The sequence below is a fragment of the Mercurialis annua genome, linkage group LG6 (assembly GCF_937616625.2).
Source record: "Mercurialis annua linkage group LG6, ddMerAnnu1.2, whole genome shotgun sequence".
Lineage (NCBI taxonomy): Eukaryota > Viridiplantae > Streptophyta > Magnoliopsida > Malpighiales > Euphorbiaceae > Mercurialis > Mercurialis annua.
In genome coordinates this window covers 33,785,751-33,799,445 of record NC_065575.1, presented here as the reverse complement: position 1 = coordinate 33,799,445, position 13,695 = coordinate 33,785,751, and the positions used below count along the sequence as shown (strand labels likewise).

General features: G+C 36.3%; 4 protein-coding genes across 4 annotated transcripts; 3 read left to right on the top strand and 1 right to left on the bottom strand.

The window, feature by feature from the left end:
• Positions 1–512: 512 nt before the first annotated feature.
• Positions 513–2,262, top strand: LOC126687782 (uncharacterized). Its single transcript, XM_050382338.1, has 5 exons — positions 513–754; positions 832–976; positions 1,059–1,352; positions 1,428–1,535; positions 1,795–2,262. Exons 1-5 carry the CDS (start codon positions 513–515, stop codon positions 2,260–2,262), a joined length of 1,257 nt encoding a protein of 418 aa, XP_050238295.1.
• Positions 2,263–3,856: 1,594 nt separating this feature from the next.
• Positions 3,857–6,332, top strand: LOC126686307 (non-functional NADPH-dependent codeinone reductase 2-like). Its single transcript, XM_050380347.2, has 4 exons — positions 3,857–4,281; positions 4,650–4,893; positions 5,428–5,592; positions 5,844–6,332. The coding sequence occupies exons 1-4, from the start codon at positions 3,944–3,946 to the stop codon at positions 6,066–6,068; spliced, it is 972 nt and encodes a 323-aa protein (XP_050236304.1). The 5' UTR covers positions 3,857–3,943; the 3' UTR covers positions 6,069–6,332.
• Positions 6,333–7,725: 1,393 nt separating this feature from the next.
• LOC126686252 (non-functional NADPH-dependent codeinone reductase 2-like) lies at positions 7,726–9,410 on the top strand. The gene is made up of 4 exons (XM_050380297.2): positions 7,726–8,204; positions 8,282–8,525; positions 8,775–8,954; positions 9,037–9,410. Exons 1-4 carry the CDS (start codon positions 7,888–7,890, stop codon positions 9,259–9,261), a joined length of 966 nt encoding a protein of 321 aa, XP_050236254.1. The 5' UTR covers positions 7,726–7,887; the 3' UTR covers positions 9,262–9,410.
• On the bottom strand, positions 9,380–13,116 carry LOC126686250 (uncharacterized). Its single transcript, XM_050380293.2, has 7 exons — positions 12,593–13,116; positions 11,972–12,112; positions 11,512–11,877; positions 10,646–10,888; positions 10,307–10,399; positions 9,847–10,047; positions 9,380–9,763 (listed from the first exon to the last, which is right to left on the bottom strand). Exons 1-7 carry the CDS (start codon positions 12,911–12,913, stop codon positions 9,551–9,553), a joined length of 1,578 nt encoding a protein of 525 aa, XP_050236250.1. The 5' UTR covers positions 12,914–13,116; the 3' UTR covers positions 9,380–9,550.
• Between the last annotated feature and the right edge of the window lie 579 nt (positions 13,117–13,695).

The window sequence follows — 13,695 nt, the reverse complement described above, 5'->3', positions numbered from 1 at the left end:
AATGTAATTAGGTTTGAATTTAATTTAATTTAGTTGATAGTGCAGATCATCTGCTCGATGTCATAACAAATGAAGAACCGATAAATTTAGTTGATCCGAATGGCGAGGCGGACGAGGCTGCATTACACAACCCTCCATTAGTAGAGACGGAAGATGATTATCCACCATCTTCATCAGACGATGAAGACATTGGAGCGGCAGATAATATAGAAATTGCATGATTCGTTTAAGTGTCATTTCTGTAGAATTTTGACTTTTATTTACGTTTGTTGATGTGGTAACTATATTTTGTTAATAAAATATGTGTTATGTTTTTTTTTTTTGATCTGATCATGAGGTGTCCTGAACGGGTTCCAACTATGAAACGGCACCTTTAAGCCTTCCACATTCAGACTAATCCCCACTCGAGCCGGGTAGGTCCCTTTCGGGAGGCAAAGCTCTGGTCCAAGTTTTATAATAGCTGTGTTTATTTTTTTCTTGTCGAATATTTTTTTGTAATCTTTTTTGCAGATATGAGAGGTTCAGGTGGTTCTTCTGCCGGCCGAGGCCGCGGTAGGGATACAGTTCAGGGACGCGGACGTGGACGCGGCGCCCCAGAGCAGGATGCCCCTGAGGACTCGGATCCCGGGGCTGAGCAGCAGGTGCTAGCTGCTAGACCTGCGCCGCGGAGAGCGGCGAGACAGCCGCAACCACAGGGCCAGCCACCAGCGACGGATGAGACTGGGAGGGTTAGAGTTACACCAGATGCTGCAAGGTATGATTGACAACTTTTTTTTTTTAAAATAATTTTATTTAAAAAATGTGAAAACTAAGTGTTTATGTAATGTGCAGAGAAAGATTACTGGATAGCAGGAACGACAGCGGGACAGCATCTAGGGCGATCTTGCCCATTTTTCGATCTAGATGGTTTGCTGAGGGTTCCTCGTGGAAGAAGATTACAGCAGAGCATAAGGGCTTCTACTTCGAGGAGTTCAAGGTTGTTAAATATTTAAAATTTTAAATTTATGTTTAACTTTCTTTTTGATTTCTAATTATATTTACTTTTTAATGGTTTGCAGAAGGGTTTTTGCTGGGACCCGACCTACCCTGAAGATCTGATTAGAGGGGTCTTCTACCGACATGCGGGCAATCGGTATAAAGATACTCTCCACAACATGAAGCCGGATAAAAAAGAGGGCAGTGTTAGTGCTGATACTTGGGCGTCATGGAAGCGAGATTGGGATACTGCTGAGGCTAAGAAAAAGTCCGATATAGCACGAGCTAATCGGATGAGTGAGCCGTCCGGAGCTGGCACCGGACCTGTTCGACATACCGCAGGATCGCGATCGGCTACGAGGCATAAGACAGTTATGGTATGTTTTTAATATTAATAATCGTGTTAAATATTTTGTTTATCTATTAATTAATTTTTTCATTTCATATGATAGACTGAGGAGCTTGGTCGAGAGCCCACTTTGGCTGAGTTGCATGTACGGTTGCACCTGACCAAAGCTGATCGGACTGTCTTTGTTGACAAGAGATCAAAGGATAAAAATGTAAGTTTATTTTAACCTTAAGTGACTGTTTAATATGACATATATATAACTTTAATTATATAGACTTTGTTTATAGGATGTTTACGTGTTTGTTGTGGGTGTTGTGATTCCTGTTACTTATAGTTGAACAGAGTGTCTGTAGTTTTTGCAGGATGTCCCTGAAAAATGGGTGATGATCAAATTATAGACAAAATGCTGACAATTTTAGTTAGAAATGTAGGTTTAACTAATCTATAAATTTGTATTTTTTAAATCTCAGGACCGTTTTCAGGCAGAGCTTGCTGCAGCAACACAGTCTCAGGCAGCTGGAGAAGGGAGTTCGTCGACTCCAGAGCCGATCGACGAGAACGAGATGTTTTTGTCTCTCAAGGCAATCAAGAAGCAGCGAGTCTACGGTATTGGATCGACTTCAGCATCCTACGTCGGCCAGAGCAGCGCTAGTCGATTGCGCCGCGGCGGATCATCCCAGCAGGGGAACGTTAGTACTGAGGACATAGAGCAGCGTATTGCTAGGGAGGTTGAGGAGCGGCTCGAGCAGCGGATTCGTACTGTGGAGGCGGGTTTTGAAGAGCGGGTCGAGCAGCGAATCCGTACTGTGGAGGCGGGTTTCGACGAGCGGATCCGTACTGAGCTTGCGCGGCTGATGACTACACTCCCACCCGAGTTACGCCCGCAGTTCCCACCACCCCCACGCCCTCCTGCTGATGACACCACTAGTTTAGAGTAGGCTTGTGATACACTTGGACATATTTATGCTTTTTGTTCGTATACTTTAACATATATATTTATGTTTTTTGTATACTTTTTGACGTTTATATATATATATATATATATATATATATATATATATATATATTACGGATTTGGTTATATATATTTATTGTTTCTTATGTATGTGAATGGTATATTTAACAGGTCTAACGAATAACAGAAAAAATATGAAAATACGCTGTAAAAAATAGGTAATTTAGCGACTAATTTTTTTAACTTTAGCGACGGATGGGTCCGTCGCTAAGTTAACATGACACGACTGTTTCTTGCAATTGGCCACGGACAATTCCGTCGCCAATTGCAAGATACAGCGACGGTTCCGTCGCTAAATTGGCGACAGAAACTTCTGTCGCTACGTCGTCGGAAATTGGTCGGCTGGCCGACCAATTTACCGACCGTTTGTCTCCAACTTACCGACGGAATATTCGGTCGGTAAGTTGGCGACAGAGGGTGTCTTGGGTCGCTATTACAATTAGCGACCCAAAATCTACTGACGGACGCCGTCCGTCGGTAATCCGTCGCTAATTGTAATTAGCGACGGATCTCAGGTGTTTAGCGACGGAAATATCCGTCGCCAAACACCTGTTTTCTAGTAGTGAAAGTATTTGTTAAAAATAATCAATTATTTTAAAATATTTGCAAAAAATATTCCGAATTTGAAAATTTATTTTTTCACTCTTTTTTAAAAAAATTATTTTTTTACTCTGAAAATTTATAAAAATACTCTATTTTTTTAAAAATTATTTGAAATTATTTTTGAGACGATATCTGCATTTAGATACTGTTTCAAACCTTTTAATACTGTTTTAGAAACGGTTTCAAATTATTTTAAAAAAAAAACCGTCTGAAACCTCTTTAGAAGCTATTTACAGTTTCAAATTGTATTTTTTAAAAACTATTTGAACTGTTTCAAACTAAAACAATTTGAGGTAAGACTAAAAATACTCAGTTTAGGGGTTAAATTTTGCAAATAGTATTTTTGGTATTTTTGTAATTGTCCTAAAGAATAAAGTCCTCTTGCGCCTTGAATTTATGAACCGAATTCATGTGAATCAAACTTAGTCTATTTTGATATTTTAATTCAGAATTTCTAAAATAAAATTCAAATGCATATCCACTGATGTGTTTTTCTTTTTGATGATTCTTAGAAATGTATTTATTTTGTATTTTATGATAATTTTAATATATTTCTATTTTAATTCATTATCTTATGTCAGTTTTAACATATTTATATTTAATATCTTCACGACGCTTTTTTCACGCTCTAAAAAACATTAAAAATGGATGTAATTCACCTTATTTTAAAGAGGAAAGGACTAGATAATCATAATAGGATAAGTGTGACTTATATGAACCCGACTCGCAAGTTCAAGGGCCGGAATGATATTTTGATCAACAAGAAAATAATGAAAGGCATAACTATGATTTCGGAAAAAGAAAAACATTATGCACCAGTCAATGAAATTACCTACATTTCATCTTAACCACATTGAACAAGAAGAAGATGCTCACCACTTATATTAATTCAAATTGCCGCAAAAAGTTCCAACATTATCTCCTATAATCGACCAAAAAGAATAATCAAACACCATTGTTTCAAAAAAAATTAGAACATAATTTCTAAGCAAAAGATCAAAATGGAAGGCAGCAGCGAGAATACATTGATTAATATTCCAGAGGTGCTTCTTAGCTGCAGTGGCAGGAGGATGCCATTACTCGGTATGGGAACTTCGACGTCTCCATTGGTAGGATCGGATGAGATTAAATCCGCGATTCTACAAGCGATTGAACTCGGTTATAGACATTTTGACACAGCTACGCTATACCTGACCGAGGAGCCACTCGGTGAAGCCATTGCCGAAGCTATTTCTCGTGGACTGATTAGTTCCAGAGACGACCTCTTTATCACATCTAAGCTCTGGTGCAGTGATGCTCATAGCGATCTTGTTCTTCCTGCACTTCAAAAAACACTCAAGTAAGTAATAACCGGTTAAAAAATTTACATGTTTAACAAAATGGTTACCGAACGTTTAATATTTTAATTACAAATCCAGATTAAAACGGTAAACACTTAATAACCAAACGGCAAGTTATATGTACAGGTAATAATAATAATTAAAAAAAGTTATATGTACGGACTTTGATCTGAAATTAGCGGATAGCCTCTTGTTTTACAAAAAATATTAGTTGGATTACTAAAATGTTAGAAATACAACGTCGATAGCCGTTCTTTTTTCTTTCTTTTTTGGATAAATGTCGGTAACGTTTTTAAAAGTGTATAGTTCGGTAACCATTTAAATATTGTTTTTGGATGATATAATGTAAGACTGTGCATGCATGCAGTGCTCTTCAGCTGGAGTATCTTGATCTTTATCTGGTACATTGGCCTGTGAGTTCAAGACCAGGAATTTATGAGTTTCCGATCAAGAAAGGAGATCTTATGCCGATGGATTTTAAAGGTGTATGGGAAGCTATGGAAGAGTGCAAGAAAAATGGACTAACTAAATCCATTGGTGTATGCAATTTCTCCTGTAAAAAGCTTTCTGATATTCTTGCCATTGCACAAATCCCTCCTGCAATTAATCAGGTAAGTTTCTCTACAACTTGACTATCCATTTTGAGGGGTAATTGATCCTAAGGAAATCTAAATTATCGCTTTATTTTATTTTGATGATCGAACTTTGATTTTCAATTTGATTATTAATTTCATTCAAACAGAGGTTTTTCGGCCAAAATGCTGACGTGGCAGCCGGATTTTATAACGTGGTCATCTTTCTGAAAACTTGTCAATTATGCATAATATCAATTCACCGGAGAGTTTTTTTGCCAAATTATGCATAAATTCCAGTTTTTTAGCAAAATAAAAAATAAAATCCGGTTGTCATATGTGATTTGTTTTTTAAAAAAACCTACTGTTAAAACAAAATTAAAATCTAATAACCAAATTGAAAAAGAAATTAAAAGTTGATAATCAAATTGAAACGAATCAAAATTTGGTCACAAAAATAAAAAATAATATGATAATTTGAATATCCCCGGAATCGATTACTCGAATTTTGAGCATGTTTGTTGGTTATTATGGATGGTAAAAGTGAATGATGTTAATTTGGGATGTTGAAAGGTAGAGATAAACCCAGTTTGGCAACAAAAGAAGCAAATGGAGTTCTGCAAAGCCAATGGAATTGTGTTGACAGCTTATGCTCCTTTAGGAGGAACTTTCAACAGAGTTATGGAAAATGAAGTGCTCAAAGAGATTGCAAATGCCAAAGGAAAAAGTGTTGCTCAGGTAATTAGAAACACATTTAATTTCTTAGCTAGGTAGCACGGAAACTTTACTCAATCAACGTTTCCCGTTTCGGACACTTAGTTTTTCGGACAGGAAACTCAATTCCAACATAGAAAACCTTCAAATAAGGCCGTCTCACCGTGTCTGTGTCCAAGTGTTCCGTTTTCCTGTGTCTGTATCCGTGTTACCTAGTTTCTTCGTAATCACATACCATAAATTAAAATAATAACTTGTATAACATAATGAAACAGATTTGTCTGAGGTGGGCATATGAGCAAGGAGTTTGTGTGTTGGTGAAGAGTTTCAACAGGGAGAGAATGAAAGAAAATCTTGACATATTCAACTGGACTTTGACAGAGGAAGAAACCAAGATGATTTCTGAGATTCCGCAGCATAGAGGATCGAGCGGTGTCGATTACATCTCTGATAAAGGCCCTTTCAGCACCCTTGATGAGCTTTGGGATGGAGAAATTTAATACTTTGTTTTTATCACATCATAAAAACAGAAAAGAAAAATTCTTAAGAGATGTGACTTTTGTTTTTGCATGTATAATTTAGTTAGATTCAAGGCTTCCTCTAACAAGTTTTTAATGAAGGTTTATCTACCAAATTCCTATATGTATGAGAATTGTTGCACAAGTGTTGCTTAGGGGGAATTCTTGTTGGAAAATATTAAAATGGGTGTAACAATGACATGATTATTTGTCGTTTTGACGTTTAATTTTGATTCGGACTCACTATCCAATGTGTCAGATCTTGATGGTTTTGTGGTTTCTACCGTGAATGGACCAAAATTATATATATTTATATGCTCAATATAGTTAAAAAAAGTGAATGAAAATTAATGAACAAAGTGTCAACGCACCCCCTGAACTTGTGACACAGGGTCATCTAATCCAGTTTATAATTTTTTGAACTAACCCCAAAATTCTTTATTTTTGGGTCAACTAACCCCATGATTTATATTTTTATTTCAAAAAATAGAATTAGGATAATAATATCGCAACAATTAAAAAAGTATTTTAATTACTTTTTTACATCTCTCACCTCCAATTTGTATTTTACGCGTTTTAAACATACAATTATGGGGTTATTTGATTAAAAAAATGAAGAGTTTTGGGTTAATTGCTTAACAAAGTATAAATTGGGTTCGATAACCCCGTATCACAAATTTAGGGGGCGCGTTGATCCTTTGTTCGAAAATTAATATTCAAACGCTCAAGATTGAAGATGAAATTAAAAAAAAATGTTTATCCTCATATTGGATGGAAAATTAATTTGAAATGGGTTTTATTGAATTGCCTCATTATTTAGTTTTAGGTTAGTAACCCTAAATTGTTTTCATGGTAGACGATAATTTTAGTTTGTTGTGACTCGTTTTATCCTAATAGACGGTTGCATTTTATATATGGTGAAGGCAAATCTATTTTTAGAGAAGTGTGTGACACAGGAATCAATCCTATTTATTTTGTATTTTCAATTTCTGTGATTATAGATTTTTGAGCAAATTATCCTAAGACCCCTCATGTTTGTCGTAATTCACAGTTTGATGTCCTTTGTTTGAAAATCAAACGATTTAGTACCTCAATTTTGATTTTTTAAACTATAAAGTCCTTCTGTTAGTTCCGTTAATAATTTAATATTCATTTTCAAAGATTTGGTACCTCATTTTCAATTATGTAAATAATTTGATACCGCACTTCTAATTATTTTAACGATTTGGTACCTCGTTTGCACATGATTTGCAAACGATTTGGTAACTCACGTTTCATTACCTTAACAATTCGGTACCTCGTTTGCAAATGATTTGCAAACGATTTGGTACCTCACGTTTCATTACCTTAACGATTCGGTACCTATATTTAATAGAAGAGCTTTATAGTTTAAAAAATCGAAACTGAGATACCAGATCGTTTGATTTTCAAACAAGATGTATCAAACTGTGAATTATAATAAACGTGAGGGGCCTTAGAGTAATTTTATCTAAATTCTTTTTGTTTATCAATATACTATATTTGTCTGCAAAATTGCCTAAAAATTTACAACCCTCAACCTACTTTGAAGACCATTTTTACAAACTCTTGTTTTTATTCAAAGAAGAACACTATTCTGTTAGAAAATTAGGCAAATGCTGACTCATTTATGGACAAAAACTAAAGAGAAATATCATCTATATTTTGCAAACTGCAACAACTCTGCAAATAAACAGAAACAAAAAATCATCCAATTCAAGATTTATCATATAAACTTCTCACCAAAACATAAACAGAAATCAAGAAACTCGCATAAAATAATATGCCCATCACCATTCCAGAAAGTGTTCTCAGCTCCAGCAGGCAGAAAATGCCTCTGTTAGGCATGGGAACAGCAGCTTCCCCTCCCCTGCCACCACATCAAACTCAAGCAGCCCTCGTCGAAGCGATCAAAATCGGCTACAGACACTTCGACACAGCATCACTCTACCGCACAGAGCACCCGCTCGGCCAAGCCGTAGCTGAAGCACTCTCTCTTGGTCTGATCAAATCAAGAGATGAGCTTTTCATCACCTCAAAGCTTTGGTGCAGTGATGCTCATGCCAACCTTGTTCTCCCTGCCCTTAAAAAGAGTCTCCAGTAATTGAAAAGATTGCTTATTTTTTCTATGTTTTGTTGAATGGTTTTATTAATGTGGTTGTTTATGAAATTTGCAGGAATCTTGAGCTGGATTACATTGATCTTTATCTGATTCATTGGCCTGTTAGTTCAAGACCAGGGGTTTATGAGTTCCCTATAAAAGAGGATGATTTTTTAGCAATGGATTTTAAAGGTGTATGGTCAGCTATGGAAGAATGTCAGAGACTGGGGCTGACTAAATCCATTGGTGTCAGTAATTTCTCATGTAAAAAGTTATCAGATATTCTTGCATTTGCTGAGATACCTCCTGCTGTTAATCAAGTAAGTTTTTTCCTAGTAAATTGTTTCTTGCAGATAGTTTGATTCACCTTTAATTTTTCGACAGTTCGGATTTAATCTCTCTCTAGCCCTAAATTCACTATAATCTACCTCGAATATTAGAATAACTTGCCTTAATTTTTTAAAGAATTCGATCCCAGCCTGAGCTGGAGCCTACCGTAGCGCAAGGGTAGTTCCGCCCCTGCTTGCAGACCCATATTGATGCTTTGTAGTTTGGTTTGTTGTTGAAAGGTAGAGATAAACCCAGTCTGGAGACAAAACAAGCTAATGGAGTTTTGTAAGGACAAAGGAATCATCTTGGAAGCTTATGCACCTTTAGGAGCTAAAGGGACAATTTGGGGTAGCAATCGGGTTCTAGAAAATGATGTGCTTAATGAGATCGCAATGGCGAAAGGAAAAACTGTTGCTCAGGTACGAGAAATCATCATTTTTACGAACGAGAAATCTTGAATTTGATTTGATTATTCAATTTTGGTGCATTAAAATTTGGCAGATCTGCCTAAGGTGGGCACATGAGCAGGGGGTGTGCGTATTAGTGAAGAGTTTCAGCAAGGAAAGGATGAAACAGAACCTTGACATATTCGACTGGGAATTGAGTGAAGAAGAATCCAGGAAGATCAGTGAGATTCCACAGATCAGAATATGCCGCGGAGAAAATTTTATATCAAACAAGGGACCTTTCACAACTGCGGAAGAGCTTTGGGATGGTGAAATTTGATTTCGTGATACATTTTCAATGTTGTTCTCTTGTCATTCTTATTTTCATGTTCAAAAACGAATGATTTTGAATCTTCAGGAGTTTAAAACTCGACACAAAACTATGAACAAGCCAGATATATGAGTTCCCCTTACAGGGTTCTGTGAAAAGCTTAAATGTTACTAGAGTAATATTTATATACAGCCTTGCGTCTATGGAGTGGAAAGCGGAAACGAAATAAGTGTTGTATTTACAAACTAAAAGATATCAACTTGAAGTACAATAGAATTTTACACAGCTTGGATTCATATCAGCATCGATTAGGCCTCTCATATGTGGGAGCCAAAGAGGGGCAGTTTTCATTCATGTTGGCATACGGCTCTAAACTGTTGTATTCAGGCAATTCCATCCAATACTCGCCGAGAATCTGGCAAAATGGGAGTCGCCCGTTATCATTACTGCACCAGATTGGTAGTCTTGTCTGATTATCCTCGAATATTTTAAGCATGTATGCATCACGAATCTGCCAGCAGTTACAAGACATGTCACACAACAAAACAATCCAAGTTTCAACAGAGATGAGAAATTCAAGCATATATGACTTACAGTAAATTCAGTAACTTGAATAGAGCTGGAAATGGGATTAAAAACTCCAGCTGCCTTGTACATTGCAAGGATAAAAGCAACACATGTTGTTGATTTTCCATCACTATATATCCAATCATCTTGTTCCGGTGCTGTAAGCAGCTCATCGAAGGTTTTGCCGCGTTTTCCTACCTCGGCTAAAATTTCATACAAGTCCAGACCCTGAAGAAACAACACATGCAATTATGGGCTAAATTAAACTGCTTTCTACTTTAAACAACATCTGCGACCTAAAGCTGCTTCCACAAATTCATATAGTAAAAAGAATTGACTATCCTCTACTTCAAAATCAATGTCATATTTGTAAATTGAAGAATTTTTGGGGGGGATGAAGATGCTTCTTGGAATATAACATTTTGATGCAGCTGTGGCAAGTGACAACTACTTCTTTAGCACAGCTGAAAGAAAAGTGTAAACATACCTCGGTCCCCAGCCGTTTATTTAGAGCCTCATTCCACATATTTGCGGCATAAGCTGGCTGAACCCTAGTCCACATGGACATGGCAGAAATGATCTGCAAGCAAAAAAAGTACAGAAAAAGCAAAGATTCATTTCATTAGCTTTTAGATATGAAACATTAGAAATGAAGGTCGGATAATAATGCTTGTGCGCTCCAATGACAAACCATACATATGATCACAAACAACCATTTTATACCTCAAGTCAACTGTTAATAGTGTGGCAGATTTGTCATGCAGAACAAAACACATCTTAAATAAAATTCATACTATTTTTTAAAAAGTCTTAAAAAGAAATTTACCAAGTGAGTGTCGAGAGGTGGTGGGTAGTTGTCAGCTATTGTGTCTATCCAACTAAATATCATGTTGTGATAGCCATATGGCTTGCCTGACATGCTCCGAGCATACTCCCAAGCTGCAGTTGAGTTGAACCTAGCACGCACATCTGGATGTAAAGGAAGCAAAGCTATTTGTGGATTAGAACTATCTTTTAGAGACAATTCCCACCACTCATCCCATGGGATTACTGCTATAATTTCTTCACCCTGAAAATATGCATGAGAAGATAGTGTAAACAAAACTCACAATGAGAATCAATGTCGAAAAGGAATATGTTCCCTCATTGTTACGTTCAGGTGGACAGGGAGAACCAAATTCCTCTATGTATAAATAACTCCTCAATCAAATTTTAACAAAGAAAAATAAGTCAATTTGACACGTGCCTAAAATCTGTCACATTTGGCACAGCATATGGTGCATGGAGATAGAAAGGCTGAGGGAGGGCATTGAAGTTTTGACAATGAATTAAAAAGCCATTCAAGGAGAGCATGTGAAGAAAAACTAGAGCATTTTAACTAATATCGTTTCTGTAACAATCAAAACTTGGATTGATTTGAAGAGGCTAAAGAAGTGATATAACAGTGATAGCTTAAAGATGTCTCTAAAACCAGACTCTCCCTTTCCACAGTAGCAAAACAGAAATTATTCTGCTAGTCATGCAACAAAGTTTGCAATGAAAAGAAAAATGAAAAATCAGATGTCAAGCCAAGAACTATTGCAGGACATATCGTGTACAATAGATCATTGCTCAATGGCTGTAAAGGCATAGTTTTAAAACGACATGATGTATATAACTTCTTTCAGCAATTTGACACTGTTAAATATATACCTTTTCATTCTCATGTCCTGATTCAGCAACCCAAAGATTCCCCATTTCATCTTTCAAGCAAACTGCTGTATGACCAGCAAATGCACCAGTTACCCACTTCTCCAATGTCTCAAATCCACCCCAGCGACCGCGGATCTTTGACATAGCCAGAAAATCACCTGACTGAACGTCATCAGGATTAATGATAGCCTGCCAGGGCTGAGGACGGCTCTCAAAGTTAGCACCCATGTGCTTCCTTAGAAAAGCTAAGTTAGCATTCTGACCCCAACCAGTATTAGAAAACAAAGGCAAGACATCTACTAAAGAAAGCAAAGTCCCCATCATTCCCGACGGCATAAGAAATACAGAAACTCCGTGTTGCTTCACCTGCTCAATTTTCAATATAAAATGTCAGGCCTCATCCACCGAAGTTACACAAAATTCGGACCAAAAAAAAAGACAGAACAAAAACAATACATACATAGTCCCTCTCAGCATTTTCTTCCCATGAACTAAGCTCTAAAGTATGTTCTCGTGCAGAGAAGTAGTAATTCCATGTAACTCTATAAGGAGTCGCGAAAACATACAAATCCATACACGTCCAGCTGTGTGCCGCGGATGTCTATAAATAAAATTTCAAAAAAACATCAATAGTTATTCAATTGTTCGCGCAGTGAACCGACCAGCCACATATTTGAAACATTAATACACATAAAATCAGCTAAAATAATCTAGAAGCTAATTCCACAACTTACTGTAGCACTTATTTTGATAAAATAAACAAAATAATAACACAACATTATATAATTACATAAAACAAAACTTCAGCATTAAGCTTAATTACTTTCACACATCCAAAAATAGTCAAAAATAGCAATTAATTAACTGTACTCACTATGCTAAATAAACCTATCAATCATTAAACTAATTACAAAGTCCATAAACTCAATCCCTCTAACTTTAACTCATGAATTACAAAAATAATCAATATTACTAATCTAATCAATCATTAAACTAATTACAAAGTCCTTAAACTCAATCCCCCTAACTTTAGATCATAAACAACTAAAACAATCAATGATTACTAATTTAAGAATTAAACCTTAAGATAAATAACGCCGCCTCCTAAATCGGACGGCTCTCGATCACTCTCAGTGAAGTCAATACGAGCCTCGTTTTCATAAAAGCAAGCGCCTTTCCACTGAACAGAGCCATTATTAGGGGCTAAAGAGCCAACATAATACGGCAATAAATCAAGTGCACTGTGAATATTATTGAGCAGAGGCCAAGATATCTGACGAGGCAAAATCGGAAGCACGTCGTTAGCACGAAACGGTACGGATAAAGCTTCCACGTGAATTGAATCAAACCCTAACCCTAACCAGACTAATAAGAACACTGAGATCACGAATTTCAATCGCATGATTGGATTGGATTGGATTGTTCGATTTTTTCAGGTGTGGAAGAAGATGAAGAGAAGGGGAAAAAATGGGGGGTTGTTAGTTATTTAAGTTGACAGTTCTGATGAGTTGGGATGAGGTGGCGAATTTAAGTAAGGACACGTATGTAGTAAAAAGTTGCCTGGGTTGTTTTTGGATTTGTGTTTGGATTTGGGTTTTGGGTTCTAGCTACGGTTTATGCTGTTTTGAGGGAAGTACTTATGATTTGTAATGAGCAACTTATGTGATGTACTTAATTGAAACAAATACTCATTTCTAATTTTAACAATGCTGTTTATTTTTTATTAGGAAAAAGAATTAAATAAGCCGCTAATGTTTGGCCTATAGGTCAAATAGGCTCTCAACATTCAGATAGGTCAACGAGAACTCTAACGTTTTTAAATTGTATCATTTAAGCGCTACTTAAGGATTCTCGTTGATACGATTTAACAAACGTTAGAGTTCTCGGTGACTCCTAAGAAAGGTTTAGATTATACAATTTAAAAATGTTAGGTGCTTCCATTTCTAAACGTTGAGAGTCTACTTGATCCATCGGCTAAACGTTGAGAGTTTATTTGACTCTTTTTTCTAATATAAATGAAATTTAGTTATTGGATTATCCAAAATAAGCTACCAAACCGAAATCATTTTGATTCGGTTACAGTTTAATTATATACATTTTGATTACTATAACAGCTATAAATAAATAAATAAAATTCAATTATAGATAATTAGATTCAGTTCATCGACCTATGCATATCTCTAT

Bases quoted from the DNA above. Each gene is read 5' to 3' on its own strand.
- LOC126687782 (XM_050382338.1), top strand. From the start codon at position 513: ATGAGAGGTTCAGGTGGTTCTTCTGCCGGCCGAGGCCGCGGTAGGGAT. The intron at 977-1,058 runs GTTGTTAAATAT...AATGGTTTGCAG, and splicing joins TCTACTTCGAGGAGTTCAAG to AAGGGTTTTTGCTGGGACCC. The intron at 1,536-1,794 runs GTAAGTTTATTT...TTTAAATCTCAG, and splicing joins AGAGATCAAAGGATAAAAAT to GACCGTTTTCAGGCAGAGCT.
- LOC126686307 (XM_050380347.2), top strand. From the start codon at position 3,944: ATGGAAGGCAGCAGCGAGAATACATTGATTAATATTCCAGAGGTGCTT. The intron at 4,282-4,649 runs GTAAGTAATAAC...GCATGCATGCAG, and splicing joins GCACTTCAAAAAACACTCAA to TGCTCTTCAGCTGGAGTATC. The intron at 5,593-5,843 runs GTAATTAGAAAC...ATAATGAAACAG, and splicing joins AAGGAAAAAGTGTTGCTCAG to ATTTGTCTGAGGTGGGCATA.
- LOC126686252 (XM_050380297.2), top strand. From the start codon at position 7,888: ATGCCCATCACCATTCCAGAAAGTGTTCTCAGCTCCAGCAGGCAGAAA. The intron at 8,205-8,281 runs GTAATTGAAAAG...TGAAATTTGCAG, and splicing joins GCCCTTAAAAAGAGTCTCCA to GAATCTTGAGCTGGATTACA. The intron at 8,955-9,036 runs GTACGAGAAATC...AAAATTTGGCAG, and splicing joins AAGGAAAAACTGTTGCTCAG to ATCTGCCTAAGGTGGGCACA.
- LOC126686250 (XM_050380293.2), bottom strand. From the start codon at position 12,913: ATGCGATTGAAATTCGTGATCTCAGTGTTCTTATTAGTCTGGTTAGGG. The intron at 12,113-12,592 runs GTTTAATTCTTA...TTTTATTTATAG, and splicing joins GCGGCGTTATTTATCTTAAG to ACATCCGCGGCACACAGCTG. The intron at 9,764-9,846 runs GTAAGTCATATA...AACTGCTGGCAG, and splicing joins TTCAAGTTACTGAATTTACT to ATTCGTGATGCATACATGCT.